We start from the raw sequence: 27,844 nt of genomic DNA, 5'->3' as shown, positions 1-27,844 counted from the left end.
CTGTTGTCTATTTCCATATTTAATTTACCATTTTTACTAAAAATCGTGCCTAAGGAGCTGAAATGTTTTACTTGTTCCACAGGTTCTCCGTTCAAAACGCAGTTGAAATTTTCATCGATTCTGCCTATTTTCATTGTTTTTATCTTTTTATTGCTGACTATATATGACTATACTATATCTTTTACAACAGTTATTCAATTTAGTCAGGGAATCCTGCAGACTTGTAGTGGATTTATTTAGAAGTATAACGTCTGCATAAAGCAAAGAACTGACATTAACATCTCCAATTTTGATATGTTTAATACTACTTTCCTTCATAATGTTGATACATATAGATAATGAATAACAGAGAGGATAATGTGCATCCTTGTCTCACACCAGATTTAACATTAAACCATCTTTTATTGCTGACTATATATGACTATACTGTATCTTTTACAACAGTTATTCAATTTAGTCAGGGATTCCTGCAGACTTGTAGCTGATTTATTTAGAAGTATAACGTCTGCATAAAGCAAAGAACTGACATTAACATCTCTAATTTTGATATCATGTTTAATATTACTTTCCTTCATAATGTTGATACATATAGATATTGAATAACAGAGGGGATAATGTGCATCCTTGTCTCACACCAGATTTAACATTAAACCATCTTCCTGTACTTCCTTCAATTCTAACTGCTGACTTACAACACAAATAAAGACCAAGTATTGCTTGATATAATGCCCCATTGACACCATATAACTGTAGAGTATTGAATAGATTCTCTCTTGGCACCTTGTCATATGCCTTTTCCAGATCAACAAAACTTAAAAACAGGTCTTTGTTATATTCCCATGATTTCTCAACTATTTGTCATAAAGTGAAAATCTAATCCTGACAGCCTCTATTTGGCCTGAATCCAGCTTGTTGTTCACCAAGCTTCTCTTCTGCAATCCTTCTCAACTGTTTCTCAAGTATACTTGCATATATCTTACCAGGAACACTCATTAATGAAATGCCTCTGTAATTTTCACATTCAGTTTTATTTCCCTTTTTATATATGGGTACTATTGGAGCTCTACTCCAATCATCGAGAATTCGTCCCTCTGTACAGACCTTCTGAACTATGCAGTGCAGCCACTGTAAGACTCTTATACCACCATACTTCAGCATTTCTGGTCGAATATCATCTACTCCTGTTGTCTTTCCACATTTCAGGTCTTTGATTGCTTTTTCTACTTCAAGTATGGATATATTCCTGACTGCATGCCTGGTCAGTGTTTTTACCACTGTTCTGTCATCACTGCTCGTTTCATTTAGCAGTTTTTCAAAGTTATTAATCAATACTTCAAGGATATCTTTTTTTTTTTCTCCCATTTTCATGTCACCTTTATCATCTCTAACTCCTTTTACAACACTCTTTCCATTTCTAAGCTTCTGCAACAACCTCCAGAATATCTTACCATCTTGATATTTATTTTCTGTTCTTGCCAAAGTCTTCCCATGACTTTTGTTTACCTAGTTTTACTCAGTGTTTAGCTTTCTTACATTTGTCTCTGTATTCTATAAGAGCACAGGCTGACTTATTTGCCAGGAACTTTTGATATGCTTTCTTCTTTTCCTTCTTTTCATTTGCCACCATGGAGTTCTAATTTTTCTATCCTTGCAGACAACTTCACCACATGCCTCTCTGGCTGAATCAATCAGTGTTTTCTTCAAGGCTTGTCGCTGAATCTCCAAGGTTTGGTTGCTGTTCTCAAACTTTTTCATTTTTCTTCAATAATTTTTGTGTATTTTAATCTACAGTTCACATCTGAGAGCTGCTCAACTTTTATTCACTTTAAAACTTTCTTACGAGTTATTCTTTTCAATATGAAATTCAATTTTATCCTGCTCAAGATTAAATAGTGATCACTTCCAATTTCAAATCCTCTATACACTCTAGTGTCCTGCACCAGGGAGAAAACATCACTATCAACAATACCATAGTCAGTGAGACTTTTCTTAATTCTTGCCTCTTCTCTCCATGTGAATTTGTGCACATTTTTATGTTAGAACATGCTGTTAGTAATAACCAGTCCATGTCCTGAGCAGAAATCCAATAGGTATTTGCCATTATTATTAGCTTTGCTCTTTTCTTCAAATTTTCCCAGAATATTTTTGTATGTTTGACAATCATTTCCTAATCTGCTATTTATATCCCCAACAAGGATCGACTTTTCCTTTTTCATTATGTCAGTTGCTTTCTCAAAAGCCTTAAAAAATTCCTCCACTTCTACCTTATCAGAACCTTCTGTGGAAGCATAGCCACAAATAAGTCTCATTGTCCAGTTCCCCATTCTCATATTTGCCCACATTACTCTACTTGAGACTGCCAGCCATTCAACTACTCTTCCTTGATTGTCATTGACTGAATATAACATTTTGTATCTATTGTTCAGAAAGATCTCGCCAGTTTTTGTCTTTTTTGTTTCAGTCACCCGAATTATCTCATTCTGGTACTTATCTAATTCCTTAGCTAGCTGTATTTCTTTGCCATTCAGACTTCTTATGTTGATAGTACCAATCTTTAACTCTTGTGATGTTGAGTTGGGGTGTGTTTTCATATTTGTTCCAGTAGCTGACTTTTCGCTGTTCGCCCTGGTTCCCTGGCGAAAACAACAGGGGGGGCCTTGTTTAACCGGGCATGCCCCAGCTGGCATGAAATTTTGTAATTATTATTATTATTATTATTATTTCGGGCGACTCCAGGAGTCCATAGACTCATCGAGGGAGGCCCTAAACATCATGTCCACACAACTATGTGATTACATTCTCACAGTATCTATCATACCTTGTCTTGAACTCGTTCACTGTCATAGCACCCACAACAGACTCTGGCAGCTTATTCCACTCATTTACCACTCTAAAAGTAAAGAACCCAGCTCTAACACCCCTGCTAACCACACTCTTGCCCAGCTTCCATAGGTGTCCCCTAGTTCTCCCACCACCAGTCCCGATCTCAAATATATCCTCTAAATTAATCCTATAGAATCCCTTTAGCAATTTGAATGTCTCAATCATATCTCCCCTCCTCCGCCTTTCAACTAGTTTCTGCAACCCACAAATCTTCAACCTGTTCTCATATGGTTCATTCCATAGACCTGTTATCATCTTAGTCACTCGCCTCTGGATCCTCTCCACCTCCTCCCCATCAAGAAGGAACCGAGGTGACCAAATCTGGGCACAGTAGTCGAGATGAGGTCTTATCAAGGCTCGGTACAGAGGTACAATAACTTGCTTGTCTCTGCTCGTTAAGGTATTTTTCAACAACCAAGTGAGTTGATGAGCTGATTTAGCTACTTTTGCAGTGTGCCCCCTAAACTTCATCTCCCTATCCACCAACACTCCCAAGTCCCTGGCCTCATCAATCTCTTGGAGTACAGTTCCACCAATGTGGTATACTGCTGCTAATCTTTTCACCCCAAAATGCATAACCTTACATTTTGTCACATTAAATTGACATCCATTCTCCTTAGCCCAGAACTACAATCTATCTAAGTCATCCTGCAAGACTTTGACATCTTCTGCATTCACTATTGTCCTACCCAACTTTGCATCATCAGCGAACAAATGAATTGTTCCACTTAGATCCTTCCCTATATCGTTAATGAACAGATTAAACAGCAGTGGTCCAAGAACAGAACCCTGCGGCACACCACTAGTCACAGGCCGTCTTTTGGACTCTACTCCTGAATAAACTACTCTTTGATATCTCTCCATCAACCAACCACCTATCCACCTCACCAACCCTATATCCATTCCCATATGTTGTAGTTTACGGATTAGAATTCCATGTGGTATCCTGTCAAACGCCTTTGCCAGCTCCAGCAGTATCACTGTAAACCCATTTCCCTTATCCAGTTCAGCCGTCACCTTGTTATAAATCTTGAGCAAGTTACTGAAGCATGATCTACCCTTCACAAAGCCATGCTGTCCCCTGTACAGTATCTCGTTTTCATCAATCCATTCCTGTATTATTCCCTTGACTACTTTCTCTAAGACCTTGACAACGACTCCTGATACACTGATCGGTCGGTAATTTGCAACCGTAGTCTTGGATCCTCCTTTATGCAGTGAAACTATTTTCCCCTCTTTCCACACCTTCGGGACTAAGCCAGATCTGAGACTCAGATTAAACAACATGGTCAAGGACACTGATAATTCTTTAGCCGCTTCACGCAAGACCCGTGCCGGTATACCATCCAATCCCATAGATGTGTTCACATTAAGGTTCTGTAATAGACTAGTCACCTCCACTTCATTCATCACTATTCCCGTATAAACTAATGGTTCCTTCATTTTTTCAATGTCACCACCTGGATGATATGCTTTTGCAAAGTGCGCTCTCAGTAACTCCACTATATCGACCGATTCAGTGACCTCCTTACCATCGTCATTCCTTAAAATCATTTTACCGTGTACAGTTTTTTCTTGCTTGCAACATATTGAAAGAACTGTTTTGGATTCTCTTTTGCTTGCAAAGCTAGTTTCCTTTCATAATCCGCTTTTGCTTTTTTTACCACACTCGTTACCTTTCTGGCCTGCACTTTATACCGTTCGTGCGCCTGCAGGTCACCCCTTTCTTTAAATTCCCTCCACAGTTGTTTCTTTTTTTGCAGCTCAAGCTTAATGGTGTTATTCATCCATTTAACCCTTACTTGTTTTACTATTCGGACCCTAGGTATACAATCAGCCATTACCTCCTGTAAATGCTCCTTGACCACTTCCCATGCTCTATCGACGTCCAGCCCTTGCAGTTGTACATGCCATGGCACTGATGCAAGCAATCTCCTAAGCTTGTCATACTTGCCAGCACGGTAATTCCACATATACCCTGTCTTAATCGAAAATTCCACACCTTTAGCCACTTTCCAGGTCAAGACCTTATGATCACTCTCACCAATAGGTGGCAACATGGTCATATTCATTACAGTCCAATTCTCAGATGCTATTACCAGGTCAACCACTCTCACACCCCTAGTATTTTCAATTACATGCTGTCTCAGATAGTTATCCCTTAATAATTGAATAAAATCCTTTTCCTTCCTCACATGTGTCCTCTCCTCCTTCCAATCAATGTTACCATAGTTGAAATCCCCCATAATAATTACCCTCCTTCCACTCATTTCATCAATTTCCCTATGCATACTATCTCCACCATCTATTCCATCACCTGGTCTATAGCAACACCCAACTGTATATTTTATTCTGCCAGTCTCAATCTCACACCAAATAGCCTCAAATGAGCTCCTTTCACTATCCTGCGATACAACTTCAATTCTCCTTGGCTGCAGTTCATCAGCTATCATCAGTAATACCCTTTCCCCCATTTTATTCTCTCTGTCCCTCCTAAACACACTATAACCTACACATTCTATCCCACCAACTATATCTTCTTCCGTCAGCCATGTTTCACTAATGCCAATAACCTGTGGCCAGGAAGAGCCAATCAAGGCCAAAAATTCTTCCTTCTTGTTCCTAATACTCCTGGCATTAGTATACATGAAATGCAGTTGATCCCTTAGTCCCACCCCTATATGATAGGTTATTCTAAATGACCCATTCCCATTTTTTGTCCTTAGTGCTGGCTCGGGTACATTATATACATTCTTACACTCATCTGTCTCACTGATGTCTGCATATCCATTTCCCCCCTCCTTGGTAGTTCTAGTTTCCCTGGTTTTGCACATCCATTTTCACTTCATTCAGCAACACTCTTTCCAGTCTCCGCACACCAAGTCCATTCAAATGCAGGCCATCCATCCTTGTATAAATCCTTTCGCCCTTCAAACTCATTCCACACGTCCACGAATTCCACACCACACCGTCTGCATAACCTACGCATAATGTCATTTGCAATTATGGCCCTCCTCCTAAACTCCTCTCTTCATACCGCGGCAACAGACTAACCATTCTAACTCTGTCACTCTTTTCTTTCGCTACCTTTAACAATACTTTCAAGTCCTCTCTCATAAAAAATTTATCACCTTTCAATTCATTCGTACCCGCCACAATTATTAATTCTTTCACCCTCTGTTTTTGCACCCTAATACTCTCACTTACATCCTTAAATTTCGCACCCGGTAAGTACGATTTAGTTACACTGCCATCTATCACCCCTCTTAATAACGCGTCACCATACAACACTCTTTCCTTCATTTCAGAAACTCTCTCATTCTTGCACTGTTTTTTTACGTTATCCGAATCACTCTGGAAAGAGTTTTGCAGGTGCTCTAATTAATGTTGTACCATCATTTTGTATTTTGGTTTAAGCCAATAAGAATACAATTTGGTCAGCTAAATTCCAAATTGGCAGGCCATCCTCGTTCGTTCAGTATCCAGATACCCAACAGAGTGCACCACAAGAAGGTGAGGATCGGACATTAGGTCAGAAGCCCTGGTCAGTACTCTGCATTCCTTTATAGGCTATGTGGAGGTCTACTCTCAGTTATATAGCACCCCTTGATTACTTATTTATAAAGTAATAAGTAGGTCTACTTATTACTTTATATTTCAAATACTGTAAATTCATTATAATATTCAGTGATAAAATTTTTTTCCTAAAAAATGTGTTCAAAAAAGGGAGAGTGTCTTATATGCTGGCAAATACGGTAGTTTAGACTTCATGTACCTTACCATGATATGCTGTAGTTATTGTAATGTAGTGTACATATAAATGTATACATTACTAAAGATGACTTGAAAGTCAAGTTGATATGTAGAATTTTAATGTTACTGAAGTTTTTTTAATCTCAAATGATAGTTAACTTCATAAATCTAGTATAATGTCCTGTTCATCTTTTCTGAGGATATCATGTTTAATGAAAGGAAACAGTGACAATCAGATATGGATACTGTTATTGAAATCAGTAAGGGAAGAGCTCTTTACTCACGAAATCTAGATTTGGTTCTTGAAGAAACCTACATGTAGAAATATTATTACTTCTACCGCTTCTGGTTGCTATTTCTGAAATAATCTGTCTTAGAAATACTCGATAATAATAGCTTAGATTAGATTACTCTCACTGCTATTGAGAAAGAAATCGCACTAATGCCACAAGCTGTCGTGAAGAATACATCAGCAGTGTCTTGTTTTCTTTTCAATTATTGATTAGCAGACATCCTCAACAGAAATACTGATATTTTTTTCTTTTAAGCTTACATGGTGATCCGAATGCATTTTTGAAAATTATGGAGACAACTACCATGTTTGAATAAAAACTTTAGTTTAATATAACTAAAATCTACATTCGATGTTTCGACCTTTATGTCAAGGTCATCTTCTGGAGCATACAACTATACCCAGAAAACAAGCTACACTACAATCAAACTGGTTTGTTAAAGATACTGACCAGTTGCTACAACAATTGTTGGCCTGACCTCTGGTGGAAAAAAAAAAAAAATTATACATCAATGCTAGAGTCATATTATTAGTTTTATCTGTTGGTTGTAGAAATACATTGGGTGCAACAACAAGTATCTATCTATATACATATATTAACATCATGTACATTCCAGCCAGTTGGTATGGAATGGTTTCCTAATACTAACTGAAGATTGGCTAGAGTCCTGACTTATGCTGGATCTTATATATTAGGTAGTCTGAATGTGTGCCCTCCAGATCCTTGGACTTTTCATGCCATCTTTGCTGTTGATATTTGGGTGGTTTATCAGAATTTCGCAGTCTTCCTTAAATTTCCTTTCATACCAGGTTTTTGTGTGGTGTAAAGAGCGGGTGCTTTTCCAGTTGATTTGGTGTAAGGTGTTGAGCACATGGTCTGAGAGGCCTGCTTCACCATAATGGTTATATTTAATGTGTCTAATGTATTCTTTCTTGCATATAGAGATTGTCCGTCCTGTTGCACCATTGTATGGTAAGATGCAGTGGATGCAATAGACTCCAGGATGTGCTAATGGGAGGAGAGTCATGACTTATTTTTCACGGTATTAACAACACCACACACACACACTTTTATCACAAAGATGTTTTATTAACGCTTATATTTCGCTGATTTTCAACTCGGCATCATCAGAGCACAACACTCTTCTATACGTGACAGTGAGTGAGTGAAACAATATAATTGCAAAAGACAAAAGATCTCAATTCCTATTTTTGGCGCCCTCTAACGGGAAAAAAAAAAAAAGGCAGCTATCCAGGAGTTTTTCTTAGGATAACTGTCTCCCAAATTTTTAGCAAATTAATGCAACCATATTTGTTAAGGTTGGGAGAATTCTTCAAAGCCATTGCTGACTCAAAAAAAATAATCTTTCAGATCTATAACGACTCCTAAATAGCACATTCGTTTTTCTCCATCTAATCCTGTGTGAAGGAGTGTCCAAAGCGTGGTCTGCCAGTCCTGACTTGCAATAGTAATAGTAGCGAATGTATCTTTCATGTTCTTCCAGGCGGATGTTCACTGATCTTCCTGTTTGCCCATAATAGGCCAAGTCACAGTCACAAGGAACTTCATACGCTCCTGGGTGTGCTAAAGGGTGAAGTTTATCCTTAGGCGAGCGGATCAGAGTTGCCAGCTTGACATGAGGTTTGAAAGTGGTGCTAAGGCCATGTTTCAACAATACTTTGGCTATCTTTTCTGATGTACCTCTGATATAGGGAATAGAAATGGTCATGTTGTATTCTTGTCTATTAGGGGAGGGCAGAGTAATGGGCCTATGTAGTATTTCATCTATTTTGTAGGGATTGTAGCCGTTGGCTAGGAACGTATGGTGCAGGTATTGGAGTTCAGTGGTCAGAGCTGTATCGTTAGAACAAATGGCTCTGGCCCTGTGTGTAAGTGTTTTTGAAATGATGTACTGTTGGACTCGATGTTGATGTGATTGTTTATGTAGGTATCTTCCTGTGTGTGTAGGCTTTCTGTAAATAGAAAAAGATAGTGATCCATCTGAAAGGCGGGTGACTAATGTGTCAAGAAATTGCAAACAGTTATTTGATTCTTTGTGAAGTGAATTTTGGGATGTTGGCTGTTTAGGTAGGTGACAAAAGCATCAAAATTCATTACTTATTTTTTCACGGTATTAACAACACCACAAACACTTTTATCAACAAGGATGTTTTATTAACGCTAATATTTCGCCGATTTTCAAATCAGCATCATCAGAGCACAACACACATGTAAACGCGACAGTGAGTGAAACAATATAATTGCAGAAAGACAAAAGATCTAAAGTCCTATTTTTGGCGCCCTCTAACGGAACAAAAAAAAAAAAAAAAAAAAAAAAAAAAAAAAAAAAAGCAGCAGCAGTTATCCAGGAGTTTTTCTTAGGATAACCGTCTCCCAAATTTTTGGCAAATTAATGCAACCATATTTGTTAAGGTTGGGAGAATTCTTCAAAGCCATTGCTGACTCAAAAAATAGTCTTTCAGATCTATAACGACTCCTAAATAGCACATTCGTTTTTCTCCATCTAATCCTGTGTGAAGGAGTGTCCAAAGCGTGGTCTGCCAGTCCCGACTTGCCATAGTAATAGTAGCGAATGTATCTTTCATGTTAAGAACATGAAAGATACATTCGCTACTATTACTATGGCAAGTCGGGACTGGCAGACCACGCTTTGGACACTCCTTCACACAGGATTAGATGGAGAAAAACGAATGTGCTATTTAGGAGTCGTTATAGATCTGAAAGACTATTTTTTGAGTCAGCAATGGCTTTGAAGAATTCTCCCAACCTTAACAAATATGGTTGCATTAATTTGCCAAAAATTTGGGAGACGGTTATCCTAAGAAAAACTCCTGGATAACTGCTGCTGCTTTTTTTTTTTTTTTTTTTTTTTTTTTTTTCTTCCGTTAGAGGGCGCCAAAAATAGGACTTTAGATCTTTTGTCTTTCTGCAATTATATTGTTTCACTCACTGTCGCGTTTACATGTGTGTTGTGCTCTGATGATGCTGATTTGAAAATCGGCGAAATATTAGCGTTAATAAAACATCCTTGTTGATAAAAGTGTTTGTGGTGTTGTTAATACCGTGAAAAAATAAGTAATGAATAACCAGCAACGCCTAAGCTTATCTGTTAGATTAAAAGCATCAAAAGTGTCTCGTCCATGGGGCCAGATGGCAAACACATCATCTACATAGCATAACGACACTTGTGGCTTGTATGTAGCTGTGATAAGTACTTTGTTTGCCATGGACAAGACACTTTCGATGCTTTTGTCACCTACCTAAACAGCCAACACCCCAAAATTCACTTACATCGGAAAAGATAGCCAAAGTATTGTTGAAACATGGCCTTAGCACCACTTTCAAACCTCATGTCAAGCTGGCAACTCTGATCCGCTCGCCTAAGGATAAACTTCACCCTTTAGCACACCCAGGAGTGTATGAAGTTCCTTGTGACTGTGACTTGGCCTATTATGGGCAAACAGGAAGATCAGTGAACATCCGCCTGGAAGAACATGAAAGATACATTCGCTACTATTACTATTGCAAGTCAGGACTGGCAGACCACTCTTTGGACACTCCTTCACACGGGATTAGATGGAGAAAAACGAATGTGCTATTTAGGAGTCGTTATAGATCTGAAAGATTATTTTTTGAGTCAGCAATGGCTTTGAAGAATTCTCCCAACCTTAACAAATATGGTTGCATTAATTTGCTGAAAATTTGGGAGATGATTATCCTAAGAAAAACTCCTGGATAGCTGCCTTTTTTTTTTTCCCGTTAGAGGGCGCCAAAAATGGGAATTGAGATCTTTTGTCTTTTGCAATTATATTGTTTCACTCACTCACTGTCACGTATAGAAGTGTGTTGTGCTCTGATGATGCTGAGTTGAAAATCAGCGAAATATAAGCGTTAATAAAACATCTTTGTGATAAAAGTGTGTGTGGTGTTGTTAATACCATGAAAAATATCATGAATCTCCTCCCATTAGCACATCCTTGAGTCTATTGCATCCGCTTATACTTTAAATATAACCAATATAATGGTTATATTTAATGTGTCTAATGTATTCTTTCTTGCGTATAGAGATTGTCCTTCCTGTTTCACCAATGTATGGTAAGTCAGGATGGACAATCTCTATATGCAAGAAAGAATACATTAGACACATTAAATAAAACCATTATGGTGAAGCAGGCCTCTCAGACCATGCGCTCAACACCTTACACCAAATCAACTGGAAAAGCACCCGCTCTTTACACCACACAAAAACCTGGTATGAAAGGAAATTTAAGGAAGCCTGCGAAATTCTGATAAACCACCCAAATATCAACGACAAAGATGGCATGAAAAGTCCAAGGATCTGGAGGGCACACATTCAGACTACCTAATATATAAGATCCAGCATAAGTCAGTACTCTAGCCAATCTTCAGTTAGTATTAGGAAACCATTCCATACCAACTGGCTGGAATGTACATGATGTTAATATATGTATATAGATAGATACTTGTTGTTGCGCCCAATGTATTTCTACAACCAACAGATAAAACTAATAATATGACTCTATCATTGATGTATAATTTTTTTTTTTTTTCACCAGAGGTCAGGCCAACAATTGTTGTAGCGACTGGTCAGTATCTTTAACAAACCAGTTTGATTGTAGTGTAGCTTGTTTTCTGTGTGTAGTTGTATGCTCCAGAAGATGACCTTGACATAAAGGTCGAAACGTCGAATGTAAATTTTAGTTATATTAAACTAAAGTTTTTATTCAAACACGGTAGTTGTCTCCATAATTTTCAGAAATACTGATATTTCTTTTGCAGGATGATACAGTATTTATGCCAAAGTTATTTCTTAATTTATAATAATCACACTTTCACTTTTATTATCGAAAAATTATAAATTATTTGATGCAATTATCTTGACCAAAAAAAAAACAAAAAAGGAAGGGATTTGAATTCTTTAATAAAAGGTGCATATGTGTTACAGAATTGTTTAAATTTTTGGGTGGGTGTTTGACCTATTCAACTTGCAGATATTTCAGAGAATTTATTTTCAAAATTATTTGCAAGAAATTGTTACAAATATAAATCACTTTGGAAATATGCTCATAAACTCTAGTGTAAAATAGTAAAGTATATCTACTCTAGCAATGCCACTCTAAATATCTAAACTAGAAGAAAATGTACTTTTAAAATGTGCAGTGATTTCTTCTTTGTATTACAAGAAAAAAAAAAACAGATAATATTAAAAAAAAAAATATGTGCTATTTTTCACTTAAAAAGGTACTGTCCAACCACACCTTAGCTGGTACAATGCCAAGAAGAGTCAGTTCATATTGAATGGGAGAAAGGAATAAGGTGATGTACGAATTTTTCATCAACACATGAAATCATGTGCTTTATACATAAAATTTTCTAACTGTTGTACAAGCAAAATAGTTACCATTTTAAAAACTAGAATTTTCATAAAAGAAAAGCTAATTTTCTGATCTATAATAATAAATACTCATCTTTCATTATCCTATTATCAAAATGGATTCACCTCCTTCTGACGTGCACAGCAGAAGTGTCGAGGGGTCTCACATCTGTGGTCGGACAGTACTGTTATTAGCCACTTCGAGAGGAAGAATATATTATTCTGTGTGTTATAAAAACAATTTAAACAAATTCATCTTCAAGACGAATTGGAATCAGTATAGTCAGGCATCTTTCTATCAATATTTTGTAATCAAGAAAAGGACTGTTTTGATGACCCTGAAATGAACATTTTTTTATCATACTGCTCCAAATTTATATATCTTAAACAGTATGAAATGCCGTAAAGCAAGGGTGAATGCACAAAGCAGTTTTGCATTCAGGACACCAGACTGCAGACATAACATTTGCATGTTTTTTTTTTTTTAACTGCGAGTGATAAAGTTTCTGGGAAATGGTTAGAGTTAGCAGCACTCAACCATAAAAGTCTGCAAGGATTGCCTGTTTACTTGCTTGCTGTGGAAGGAGCATTAATCTGTAGCAGTGCCTTCTTGATTTCTACTCTGTATTCTAGATATGTTATGGTAGACATATTTTTTCTTATACAGGAAGAAACTGTTCCTAATAATAAAATCCAAAATATGTCCAAATACTTTTTTAAAAATATGTTTTATATTGTGTCATCATTACAGAGTAAAATAATAGCTTCTGATTGCACCTGTAGAGTCCACTCATAGTGTCGTTGTATGCCCACATAGCAATTGGTTTGTCTTTCATGAAACCATGCTTCCATGTGGATTCCATTGATGGATTGTGCAGGGAAGACAGCAGAAAAACATCTTTTTTGACTTTTCAACATAGTGCAAAGCCTTTCCCTTGCTGATAAGCTCAGATTTCCTTCTTCGACAGTTTTCTTGATGCCAGATCTGGAGGCATGTTTTGCCTTTTTGCATTTACGGTATAATAACTATCTCTATGATGCAGTAAAAGCAAATCAGCGAGTTCAGGACACATAAGCAGTTATCCATTATAACTCGGTAACCTTTACCCAGTAAGGGGTCTAGTAACTGGGTAAAGGCTAGCATCGACAAGGGAAGATCCAAATATTTATCATGCTCGAGTATAGTCTGCTGTCCGTATAAGATTTGAAATCTCAAAGATATCCACTTTGCACTTCTCAAAACATAGATTTTCCCCATACTTTGCTGTATTTTGAATATACTGCTTACATTTCAGTCTTCCTTTGAATGGCATAAGGCTTTCATCAATACTTGCATCTCTCTCTCTCTCTCTCTCAGGAATATATAGTGATCTAAATTTCTGATGAATTTTCATTAAAAAAATCATAAATTTTCTTGAGAACTAAGCAAGGATGTGATACCTGATCTTATGCCTCATTATTCTGAAAATGCAAATACTTCATGATGAGAATGAATTGTTTTTCAGTCATAACATCATGAAACATTGACGTGTTCAGAATCCATTCTGTAGAAATGCGTTTCGAGAGTGGGCTTTTTCACGATACCTTGCACAATCAAGAGTGCTATAAATGTAAGTAACATGTTGATGTTATTGGGCTCTAAAGTGTACTCTGGAGAATACAGACTGTAGTCAACTTGCTGATGTTGGTAGGGTAAGTATTTCAGAATTTTTGTACATTGAAAGATGTACAAATAGTTGAATCTTAGAGAGAAATAGTAAGACTTTGGTACTTTCAGGCACACAGAATGTAAAAGGGAGCTTCTGTAAACAGTAATAGAGGGTAGTATCTGAGAAAAAGTAGACATGAGATTGATGGATAATATATAAAAATATGTAACATGGCTTAGCCAAATTTTTGACCCAAAGAAATCTTCACTCACATATGACCATATGATGAAGATTTAACAAGACAAAAATTGATTTTTCACCTTGTTCACTTTTTTCCCGACTGTATTTTGATAATCTTATTCAATATGCATTCATGTCATCTTTCAGTATGTATATATACATATATAGAAATGCATCAGATCTACTTATTTTAATATTTCTTATATCTAATTCCTGTATGAAAATGTAATCTGCATCATCTGGATGACTTGTGGTAGGGGATATGTTGTAAGGAATATTGTTGTATACATGAACTAATTTGCCAACTTGGTTGGCTGATTAGAGAGCTTACCCACCCTCCAACCAACAGGTTTGAATCTCACCATTGTCATGGATGTTTGTAAATAGCCTGATCTGGATGGGTGTGTATAACTTTCTTGAATTTATAAAGCTTGTCTTTTTTAAATGGTGTGGCATTCGACTTAAGAATCATTTAATGTTGCTATGAGAGGAATTTGTCAATATATTTCATTTTAGTATAATTTTAGTATATTTCATTATTGCTTATTACTGCAGATCATTCCAGCAAAGCCATATATAGTATACACTGAAAGCTACTGTATGTGAAATGATTCACAGTGTTTGAGGCAGCTTGCTGTTTCAATGTAACAATACAGAACTATTTTGATGAGGAACATCGCCTTCAGCCTATCACAAATGGTTAAGCAGTAAAAGATTAGAAGATGAAATAGAACATAAAAGAATAAGAGCCATAGCTAAAAGAGAATTCAGAAAAAGACATAGAGAATATATCTTTTTCTGTCATGGAATAAATTTGTTTCTAATTTAGAACATGATTTTTATAAAATAAGACCCAATGTATATAAGATTTTGAAACACTTAAATGCAGATACCAAAGAAAACATAAAATTAAAGACCAGATTGAAATTAGAAGAATTTCTAAATTACTACAGAATTGTGGACAGACAAATATTTAAAAAAAAAGACAACTGGCAAACAATTAACGAAAATGAAAAGGAAATAACTAAAGAAGAATTAGAAATCAGCCTGAATCACCTGGAGAAGATAAGCTAGGTTCAGAACTATATAAATACGCAGGAACAAGATTCAAAGAAAGACTTATTATTTTTAAATAAAATTTATTCAACTGGTATTCCCCCAATAGAATGGAAAAAAGAAATTGTGATTCCTATCTTTAAAAGGACGATTATGTATAGACCTGACCTTTTGCCTAAAATCAATAATAGAGAAAAGAAGAGAATACAATTTAGAAACACATATTGCATTTATTGACTTTGAAAAAGCATTTGACAAAGTTAAAAGAAACATATTATTTAACATATTAAAAAGAAAGACAAATACCAAATAATATCCTAAAAGCTATCACAAGTATATATGAAAATAATCAAATACAGATAAGATTAAATCACGAGCTATCATATACGAGAGAGAGATAAACGATGGAGTCCGACAGGGATGTCCCCTCTCAGCAACTCTTTTTAATATCTACTTAAATGAAATAATAATAAAATGGAATAAAAATTTACATCAAGGAATTAAACTTTCTCCTGCAGTTAACTTAAACACTCTCCTCTTTGCCGACGACCAAATAATAATTACAAATTCTGAAGATAACTTACAGAAAGCTATTTTAGATCTAAATGAGATAGCCAAAGATTATGGTATGATAATATCAACAGAAAAATCAAAACTATGGCCTTTAAGGACAAGATCCAGGAAGAACTAAAATAGTAATAGATAACAAGATCTTAGAACAGGTGAATTCATTTAACTACCTAGGATGTATGATCAATGATCACATATGAAAAAGATATAAACATAAAAATTGCAAAATATTTAAAAATAACAGATGTAATTAACTCTATATTTAAACCAAACCTAGTTCAAAAACAAACCAGACTAAAAGTATACAATACATTAGCTCTACCAGTCTTAATGTATGGAAGCGAAATCTGGACAATAAAACAAAAAGACAAACAAAGATTAACAACAGCAGAAATGAAGTTTATGAGAAAAACTGCAAATTATATCCTATTTGATCACAAAAGAAACGAAGAAATTATGAAAGAATTAAACCAAGAACCAGTAATAGAAAAAATTAAAAAATATAAACATAAATGGATGGAATACGTTCAAAGAATAAAAGCAGAAAGATTACCAAAACAAGCCTTAAAGTACAAGCCATTAGGAAAAAGAAAACCAGGACGTCCTCTTAAACTATTCAATGATGACTTCTAAGGCCGGAACGGAATTATAATGCAGGTGATTATAATAGTCTTAGACGTCAACTTCGGGAAGTTTCATGGAGGGAGGAATTGGAAGGCCGGAATATCATTAGTGCGTGGGAAATTGTGAAAGAATATTTGTTAGCAGCAATGGTAAGTTGTATACCACGAGTGAAGAAGAGGACGCAATTTGGAGTAAAGTGGATGACAAACAATATTAAACAGGAACTGCACGAGAAAAAGAGGCTATGGAAGAGATATAAGGAGACAGGTGAAGAGAAGATGCATGAAGAATATAAGACACAGGCCAGAAGAGTGACTAGTGTGGTAAGGAAAGCAAAACTGGAATATGAGAGAAGATTGGCCCTAAGATCCAAAGAAAATCCTAGGGAATGACTGTGGAAGAATGATATTGTGGGATAAAAATGGGAATAGAGTGACTGATGCAGAGGACATAGTGGAATTGTTCAATGAAAACTTTATTGGAGTATTTCATCCTAGAGGAGGCAGTTTTAATGCCAGAGGGATAGGGTTGGTTCGAGGTTTAGAGGTACAGGAGGAGAGTGTGTTTCAGATACTGAGTACTTTGGATGTCAGTAAAGCTTTGGGACTGGATGGTATTTCACCACGAGTTTTGAGAGAATGTGCCAGGGAACTGACAGTGCCTTTAACCTGGCTTTTCAATGAAAATCTGGCTTCGGCAAAGGTGCCCAGGGAATGGAAGGAAGGTAAGATAGTGCCATTGCATAAGGGTGGTAACAGACTGGAAGTGTCTAATTATAGGCCAGTCTGTGTGTCATCAGTAGTTGTTAAGATCTTGGAGAAAGTAGTGAGGGACCGTATACAGCATTGGGCAGATGAGGGTAATGTTATCTGTGAGAGTTAACATGGATTTGTGAAAGGATGCTCTTGTTTTAGCAATATGCTAGCCCTTTTATAATAAAGTTACAAGAACATTAGATGAGGGAAAGGCATATACTGCAAGTTTCTTAGACTTGGCGAAGGCATTTGACAGGGTGGCACATGATAAGCTAATATTTAAGTTGCAGCACATGGGTCTGGGTGTCAGATTGGTCAACCGGATTCACGATTGGCTGTCTGATAGGTATCAGAGAGTTGTGTATGGTGGAGCAGTTTCAAGGAGGCAGAGGGTTACAAGTGGGGTTCCACAGGGCTCAGTACTTGGACCTATATTGTTTAACCTTTATATCAGTGACATTGTCCGTGGATTGCAAGTTGATATTCGGTTGTTTGCGGATGATGCGAAGCTAGGAAGGGTTATTAGGATTTGAATAAGCTAGATAGATGGGCAAATGAATGGGGGTGTCAGTTTAATGCAGCAAAATGTAAGGTCTTGAGGTTTGGGAAACATCGATTGGATGTTGCATACTCTATGGGAGGAGTTAAACTGGAAGAAGTAGGAGAGACAAGAGATCGGGGATTGATGGTTGATAGAAACCTGAAATTTAGGGAACATGTTGCAAAGGTAGTGAAGCGAACACAGAGGATTGCTGCAATAATAAGAAGGATACTGACCTGCAGAGATAAAAGGGTTATCATTCTGTTGTATAAGACTCTGATCAGACCACACTTAGACTATTGTTCTCAGATCTGGTCCCCAGGATTTGAAGGGGATAAATTAACTGTGGAAAGGGTACAAAGACAGATGACAAAGATGGTTTCAGGACTGTACAAGGATAGTTATGAGGATCGGCTGAGGGAATATAGACTGCAGAGTTTGGTGGATAGAAGAAGGAGAGGTGATATGATTGAGACTTTTAGACTGTTGAGAGGTGGTTACAGGGTTGACACCGGGGAGTTCTTTCGCTTGTTTGAATAGTGGGAAGGAATGATGACAAGAGGCCATCCCTGGAAGTTACGAAAGGAAACTGTGAGCAAAAGAGTGAGGAGTGGTTTCTTTGCATGGAGGATGGTTGAACCATGGAATGCATTGTGTGATAGAGTGGTGAGAGTAACAACAGTCAATGAGTTTAAGGAGTGGTATGATAGACTTTGTGTTTCTTAGGGGGGGGGGGACCTCCCCTCGATGAGTCTTGACAGACTTTATGTTCTTAGGAAGGGCCTCCCACAAGAGTCTTTTGACTCCATGGAAGCCTGAATAATAATAATAACAGGCCATGCTAGGCCTAAATCCTTGATACGCATGATGATGATGAATTGATACGATGCATATATCCTCAATGTTTGAGGAAAGTATTGAATTCAACAAACAACAAAAACTTCATAACACGAATTATGATGTCACTTAAATTTTGCTTCTCTAATATATACTGCATTAATTAAGCTCTTTTCCCTAAAATTAACAGTTGTGGTATACATTATGAAAAATTGGATCATTGGCATTCAAAATTAATTAAATTTGAATTATCAGATATTCCTGCAACACTGATTCACTGATAACATGACTTTATAACTTGCTGTATCCAGACATGGTGTGATTTTGACGTGATTGTTTTTACTTTGATAATGATGGAAGTATGATATGGGTGCCATTTGGTAGATCTTAGGATGGTGAAACTTGAAATAGGTGGTTGTTAGAAATGGTTTCACCATATTTTAAGATTGTTCAAAAAAGAAATTTAACAAAACCAAAGAAAGAAGAAATTATCAAGTTTTTATCCCTTCCTTCCCTTTTCGCCCATCTATTGTATTACTGTATGTTTTATCAACCTACATACTATAGGTTGGGAAATGATAGTACACATCAAATCTCTCTTTCTCTCACCAGCAGTTGGGTGTGAATGAATCTGGGATCCACATCTTCCTCTCGAACCCCAAGTTCGTAGCAGCATCCAACAACAAAAATTTGTCCTTTTGGCCTTATTCTTACACCAAGTAGCCTCAAATGAAACCATCTAGACACATGCTTGGTTGCACCCCCCCCCAAGATCTTTAGTTTCCTGATATTGCACTTGCAACCTCTTACTAAACAACAGTTTCTATAAACATCTAATTCCAAAATCATTCAAATGCATTCTGTCAAGCATACAAGACTATTTTCCCATCAAATGCATGCCATACAGCTATAAACTGCATACTATTCCTCCTGCATTACCTTTTTATTAGCTTATTAGTAATCATTACCCTTCTCAATTCATAATTCATGTTACCAACTGTTTGCATTCAGTACTTTCCTCGTTTGAGTAAGTGCACTGAAAATAATGAGGATATATGCATTGCCTCAATTATTTTTTATTTATTTATTTATTATTACCAGAATTATGAGTTGACAATAACAAGAAATAGTACAGAGATGAAGGCAATGTCCCTCATCAAAATAGTTCTGTATTGTTACATTGAAACAGCAAGATGCTTCAAACACTGTGCATCATTTTGCATATGTTTCAGTGCAGCCTAGGTCTGCAGTACTGGAATGTCTAATTGAAATATACTAAAATGAAATATACTGAAAAATTCCTCTCATAGCAACATTGAATGATTCTTAAGTCAAATACCATGCCATTTAAAAAAGACATAAATTTTATAAATTCAAGAAAGTTATACACACCCATCCAGATCAGGCTATTTACAAACATCCATGACCATGGTGGGATTCGAACCTGTTGGTTGGAGGGTGGGTAAGCTCTCTACTCAGCTAACCAAGTTGGCAAATTAGTTCATGTATACAACAATATTCCTTACAACATATCCCCTACCACAAGTCATCCAGATCATACTGAGGCATCAGATTCACAATCTTTACTTTCCCACTCTTCATTGTCATCCCTTTCATCAACTCTTTTCATATCATTTTTTAAATTAAGGGGATATTAAATCCCACATTGTTTTAAAACCGAATAAGAAACTCAAAGATTGGAATCAGAGAGTTTCATGCCGAATATAGAATAGTAAACTATAAAAGTATCGGCGACTACTAGCGTGAGCTAATGCACGTAGTCCAAGTACGTAGTACAAACTCTGGCAGCTCGTGGCAAAGGTGGTAAAGTTCTGATCGCTATTCTTGGTATTTTCCATAATGCAAAACACATTTCCCAGGAAATGTATGCTGTTATTACATTATGGTGGGAGGTAACCTCACACCATAATCTTTTCATATCTATTCTCAGTGCATAATATTTCTAACCTGTGAAATCTTGTACTTGCCAAAACAATCAACTCTTTCAACTTCCTTCTGCAAACTAACAGCTTCACTAACATCCTTGATCTTTGTACACTTGGGAAACACGCTTTCATCACTTTCTCATTAAATATACCACATATCATCAAAACTCCATGCCACACTTTTTCCTTACTCTCAGTTTCTCACACTTTTATACCTTTTCTATTCTCTATACTTTCTTTCATTCTTCCACCTGCTATACCACATGCATATTGTTTTTCCAGTCACATATATAAAAATTTCTATCAAGAAATGTAACATTCTAAGATTATTATTTTTTTTATCTCCTTAGATCCTCATGCTTTAGAACATCGTTTTAGCTGGCCAACATTAAAAGGGCTGCAAGATGATGACTGTGCAGTTCTTTCACCATTTCCTCGTCATCTTAGGAAAACTAGGTCAGTTATGAAATTTTAGTAGTTAAAAAATTCTCTTTGATTTAAAACATTCACGCTTGAGAAAATTTTTCATTAAAAAACTTGTACCTTCATTCAATCACCTTACAAGCCATGATCTGCTTAGAGATTAGTCAAAACCATGGATGTGAAATGTAACATTAAAATTGAAATGCCATTTTGAAATAACTTAATATGAAGCATAACATGGTTGATATTTTATTCACTATAGCCAGTTGGGCAGTTAAAGAGCATTTCTTAAATGTAAGAAAATGTAATCTTTTCCAGAATTTGAGCACGTCACTTTTGAAAATGTTCAAAGCATTCATTAAACATACATCTGTTCATTAGTCGTGTCAGGAAATTATTACCTTATGTTCTGTAGTGATCTCTTGCTATAAAACTGCCCACTGTGATAAAACCTTTGTCCCAGCTAAAAATGACAAAAGTGCTGTTTAGAAGAAATTTGCTATAGCACATGGTATAGTGTGATTTGGACATGATTTGACTGTTATAACGGTTAACATTTTAAGTTTTTAGATAATTTATTCCCATTCATATTGACTTATTTTCATTTTTATAGACTGCCAGACTACATAATTTATATATTATTGCATTGTGTATTTTCACGAAATGAATTTTTAATATGCTTGGATATATTTTCCACTAGAATAGTGGGATAAACTATTTGAGCAGGTAAAATTTTAATTAACTTGAAAATTGATCATTACTAGCTTTTTTTCTATAAAAGTAGTGCACACATACATTTATTAAAATATAAAACTAAAAATATAAAATGAAGTGTAATTAGGCTTGAGGGTTGCTACACTGATAGACTCTCATATATTTCAGTAGCTAGATTAGTGTTGTCATTTTCATATATGTGATCATTTTTATTATATTCCACATAGATAATATTGCACTGACAAAAAGTTCATTGTTGCATAGGCTTCTGTGGAGAGAGAGAGAGGACATACTAGTTTTTTTTTTTTTTTGCTGGTACTACTCCACAAGAGCGAACCATATAGGATATAATACTAATTTTATTGACTATTCTACTAGTTTTGTTAAAATTCTTTTGTTACAGATCATTAAGAGTAATACATGAGTAAATAAATAAACAGGTGATATACATAATGAAAATATTTGAACAAGAATAACAATGGAAAGAGCCCATTTGTTACGATATTGTTTGCTGGTTCGTTGTCTGCTGCATACTACTGGTAACTTGGCGTGTTTCCTGTTGAATTAGAGAAGACTAAACCTAATGTAAAATCATCCTTCGTTTTTTCTTTTTGTACTATTGACAGTGTATCCTCATTTCAGCTGATTCTTAGTAAGTATTATAGTATGAATGCTCAGGAGAAAAATCTGTAATGGAGCATTTTTATTTGTTTCCATAATACTCAATGTTTGGTTTCAGTTGTATGTGCTGCCTGTCCTAATTTGTGTTTTGTTTCTTTCTCAATCCCCTTGATGTGTTCAGATTGGTGCACCTATCCCAACCTGCCTATCTGGCCAATGTGGCATAAACCATAGCTGTAGCTGACCTTGTAGACACCTGGTTTTTTAAGAGGTGGATGGGGAGGTTTTGGAGGAATGGAACACAATTTAAAGTTTGACTCAGATATGCTGATGATGTTTTCATTGTTTGGTCCAGTTCCAGTACCCAGTTGGAAGAATTCTTCCCATACCTTAACAGCATTCACCCTCAGATTAAATTCGCTGTTAAATTGGAGATAAACAGGTTTTTACCATTTTGGAATGCATTTGTTGCAGTATCCGAATAGATCACAATCAATTTCTCAGTTTATAGGACGCCAACAAACATCAAATGTTACTTACATGCTACATTTTATCACCATCCAGCACAGAAAATAGGCATTATTCATTTCCTACGTGATAAAGCTTACATAATGTCCACTAATATGGATGAAAGAAACCAAGAGTTAGCTTACCTGAGTTCCATCCTACAAAAGAATGGTTACAATTGAACATGAATCAACAAAATTCTCATCAATCTCAAGATGGCCAGATGAATGTGTAAACTACAATCAGTCACAGATAAGATAGCAAGGATACTGCACAAACAAATTTTAAAAGTTGCATTCTACCCCATGAATAAAATCCCTAATCTCCTGAAAACCTTCATATTCACCACTCAATAAAAACCATGTGTCTACAAGATCAGCTACAGCTGTAGTTTATATAGGACAGATAGGCAGGTTGAGAGATGTATGCCAATCTAACACATCAAGAGCAAAAACACAAATCAGGACTGGCAACACACAACTGAAACCAAATATTAAGTATTATAGCAACAAACAAAAATGCTCTACATAGATTACTGATTTTTCTCCCAAACATTCAAAGAATCAGCTAAAATTGATGATGCATCATCAATGGTACAGCAAGAAAAAACAAGGGATGATTTTACATCAATTCTGGTCTTCTCTAATTGAGCATGACATGCACCTAGTTTCAGTAGTATGCAGCAGACCACAAACCAGCAATCATCATAGCAAATGAGCTATGATCGTTGTTTACTGGTTCAAATATTTCCAATGGAAAGAGCCCATTTGCTATGATGCTGTTTGTGAGTTTGTAGTCTGCTGCATATGACTGGTAACTAGTATCCTCCTCTCAGCTGCATAAAAATTGATATATATATATATATATATATATATATATATATATATATATATTATATATTAGGATAACCAAGCAATTTTATATGCTTGGTTATTTTAGCTCCTAATCCCAAGTGTGCAAACAATTAAGTTTGCGCCTGAAACAAAGTTCAAGTCTAAAGATGGTACAACACCAGGGCAGCTCATTGTAAAGGTGGTTAAAGCTTTGATCACTATTCTTAGTATTTTCCCATAATGTAAAGCACATCTCACTAGAAGATGTATACTGCAATGCATTATGGGTGGGGTCACTACCCAGACCGGTTTCGACCTTTTTTGAGGTCTCCTCAGTGAGTAGCTAGACCCTAAATACCAAGGTTTTAGTAATACAAAGCCTTATCAACTTTAATTATATAAGTTGCAACAAGGTGTATTAAGTTTTAATAAAAATCTCTGGAGGAGATATTGATGGGAATAAATTTTTAACTTGGGTATATTGTATATTAGGATAACCAAGCAATTTTATATGCTTGGTTATTTTAGCTCCTAATCCCAAGTGTGCAAACAATTAAGTTTGCGCCTGCAACAAAGTTCAAGTCTAAAGATGGTACAACACCAGGGCAGCTCATTGTAAAGGTGGTTAAAGCTTTATTCCCATCAATATCTCCTCCAGAGATTTTTATTAAAACTTAATACACCTTGTTGCAACTTATATAATTAAAGTTGATAAGGCTTTGTATTACTAAAACCTTGGTATTTAGGGTCTAGCTACTCACTGAGGAGACCTCAAAAAAGGTCGAAACCGGTCTGGGTAGTGACCCCACCCATAATGCATTGCAGTATACATCTTCTAGTGAGATGTGCTTTACATTATGGGAAAATACTAAGAATAGTGATCAAAGCTTTAACCACCTTTACAATGAGCTGCCCTGGTGTTGTACCATCTTTAGACTTGAACTTTGTTTCAGGCGCAAACTTAATTGTTTGCACACTTGGGATTAGGAGCTAAAATAACCAAGCATATAAAATTGCTTGGTTATCCTAATATACAATATACCCAAGTTAAAAATTTATTCCCATATATATATATATATATATATATAATATTTTTTTTTTTTTTTTTTTTTTTAAGTACAATAGTGATATATTGAAATAAGTATTATGTACTATTTTAACATACAATTTTATTCTTAGAACTAAAACTGCATGTTGCACATGAGAGGAATGACCATCAAAAATAAACAATCACTGTAGAAGTTACCAGAACATGCTAGAAACTCGTGTCCAAGGATATGGCAGGGTTTTTTTTTTTTTTCCTGTTCTTGAAGCTTAGAATGTTATGCAAAGGATTAGAAGTATGCACAAGCTGACTTGTTTTGATGAATACAGTTTTGAGTAATTTGGATGTTTATAAACATTGAAAGTGAATGAGATTTTACTACTTGTTTTAAGAAAATGTGCTCAAGAATTAAGTGCTAAAGATGGAAGGCACTTATCATAGAGAATCTGTTTATTCACAGACTCCTGTTTTCTTCATTTATTATCATTAATGATTCAAAAATTTTATCATATTTATATAATAAAACCAGATAGTATTATTATAAACAAATAATTACAAACAAATGTATTCTGAAGGCCAAAAGGCTGAATAAGGTAGGTGTAAAATGGATGAAAGGGGAGCTTAAGCATGAAATCTGGAAGAAGGTACTTTGGAGGCATTACAAGATGAATAATGGTAATACCCATTACCATTATTCGTCTTGGTAATTTTAGCTGGGTGTCTATAATGTTAGTGCATGCACTTCTTTCCCAGTTACACAAAGAGTATAAAGATGATATACTGTACTCTTACTTTCATGTAGTACTATCATAAATTATGATAGTACTATATGAAAAAATTACACCATTACTAACTTGATCATCGATTTTTCTTCAAATTAATCTGTTTCCTGTCAAAACTCCAGCATGCATCATCAGATCTTATGTTTCTCTTCTAAGACACTTTTTACTGTATCAATCCACGTACGACTTGGTCTTCCTCTGGGTCTTTTTCCTGCTAACCCGACAAAGAACACTTGTTTTGCTAATCCTCTCCCATTCTGTTTAAGTGACCGTACCACCTGAGATTAGTTCTACTAACACATTCCTGAATGCTAACAATTTATTTATTTATTATGACAAAAGGAATACAGAGCAGCTACAGGTCAGTGTCCAGTCTGGAAAGCCAATCCAAGGCCTCATCTGTCACCTTGTGGATGTCCTGTAGGCCACCACCGTGAAATTGGCACCTTGGACAGTCGTTCACAATATGAGTAATCTTCTGAGCCACGGGAGAACAATCACAATAAGGGTGGTCTAACAGCCCCCCCATTTGCTCTGGTTAGTTCTGATTTTGGATTGATGACCAAATCTTCCTAGGAAGAGCAAAACCAGGCCGAGAGCACAGGGATCTTCTACCAGAAAGCCGTTTGTTGGGAGATTGTTGGACCAGTATTCTCTCCACATGTCAGGTGTTTATGGCAGGGCAGCTGAAGAGGGTTCGTCCATGGACCAGAAAGGCTTTCTAGATTTTAGGCAAAGACTAGGTGGATTTATGAGAGTCTGGTGCAGGAGCGGGTTGCCCACTGATTTATTAAATTCTTTAATCGAGGCTTGTCTTCTCTATATGTTTGGTGGAGCAATGTTAGATAGGACAGGCAGCCAGGAGAGAGGAGTGCTTCTTACTGTCCAACTAATGGTGCTCATGGTAGAGTTTAGCTGGGTGTCTATAATGTTAGTGCGTGCACTTCTTTCCCATACAGGGACACAATATTCTGCTGCAGAGAATGCGAAGGCTAGCACAGACGACCTTAGGACTTCTGCACCACAACCCTAGGTTGTTCCAGCAAGCCTTGAAATGATATTATTTCTCTTTTTAATTTTGTTGGACAGGTTGGTGATGTGCCTTTAATAGGTTAGGCTTCTGTCCAGGTCACTCCAAGGTATTTCGAGTGAGGCTCGTGTTCTACCATTTTTCCACAGAAAGAAAGGTTGAGGTTAAATCAGGTTAAATACTGTGGGCACAGTTTTGTTGGATTTGGCTTCAAGTACTACTGCTTGAAGTACTATTCCAGGATGTTCAGGTCTGTGTTCAAGGTTGATTCCAGGTTGACAAAGGAGGTAGATTGATGTAGGATCGCTAGGTCATCAACATACATATACTTGCTTGAGCTGGTATGTGATAAGTCGTACACGTAGATGTTAAAAAGTAAAGGGGATAACACAGAGCCCTGTGGGAAACCGTTGTGAAGAAATCTGGGCCTGCTCTTTTTTCTGCCAATATGCACCCAGATCTTTCTGTCGGAGAGAATGGATTCAAAAAGCTGGAAAGTTTTTTTTCACCTTATGGTGTTTCCTGGCTTTAGGAGGAGGCCCCTGATCCAGACTGTCATAAGCTGATGTTAGATCATTGAAAGTGGCTCCAGATTTGAGTTTCTTCTGGAAGCCTGCTTTAATCTGTGTTGTCAGGACCTCGTTCACAGCAACTTCTTCCTGGTCTGAAGCCAGCTTGTTCAATCAGGAGTGCTCTTTCGATGAGTGGTGAAATTCTTTTAAGGAGAATTCTTTCAAAGAGCTTAAAGGTGGAGCAAAGCAAGGAGATAGGTTATAGATTTTTCACATCATTTGGATCTTTCCCTGGTTTGGGCACAGCAATTATTTTGGCTTCCCACCACAGATTTGGTAGTTTTTCAGCCATTATAAATTTCTGAGAAAAGGGTGGCCAGTCATGTTTGGCCTTATTGACCGAGATGTTTTAGAAACTCAGGGAGGATACCATCCACTCCTGCAGCCTTGCCATTCTTAGTGAGTTTTAAGGCTACCTATACTTCTTCCTGAGATACTGGGTGTACACGTTCAGGAACCTCGGGGCCCATCTTCAGGATTTGTCTGATGGAAGATTGCACAGTAATTTTCCTGATGGAGCTGGGACATATCTTGGAGATATTCAATAAATGATTAGCCATTTGATCAGGAATTATCTCTGTTATTTTCTGTGTTGTTGGTTGCTCCAGCTAATTTTCTCAGAAGTGACCAACTTTTCCAACTAGATGTGGTGAAATTGAGTTCATGGATGGTTGAGATCCATCTTTCCTTTCTGTTTTTATCCAGTGTTGCTATGAGCTCCTTAGCAACAGTTGGGTCTTCAATTTCTTCATAT

General features: G+C 36.4%; 1 protein-coding gene across 4 annotated transcripts in view; it reads left to right on the top strand.

The window, feature by feature from the left end:
- LOC150096320 (protein FAM13A-like) overlaps nt 1-27,844 on the top strand; it is a 486,855-nt gene that overhangs the window by 288,564 nt on the left and 170,447 nt on the right. For all 4 annotated transcript variants that reach the window (XM_090408854.1, XM_090408851.1, XM_090408853.1 and 1 more), the window contains exon 13: nt 20,914-21,019. In XM_090408854.1, coding sequence (XP_090264980.1) covers nt 20,914-21,019 — 106 coding nt within the window. The remainder of the gene's footprint in view (nt 1-20,913; nt 21,020-27,844) is intronic.

Source organism: Typopeltis vanoorti, chromosome 19 (assembly GCF_054136105.1).
Source record: "Typopeltis vanoorti isolate ZY-2024b chromosome 19, IOZ_Tvanoo_1.0, whole genome shotgun sequence".
Lineage (NCBI taxonomy): Eukaryota > Metazoa > Arthropoda > Arachnida > Uropygi > Thelyphonidae > Typopeltis > Typopeltis vanoorti.
This window is presented reverse-complemented; position numbering and strand designations above follow the sequence as displayed.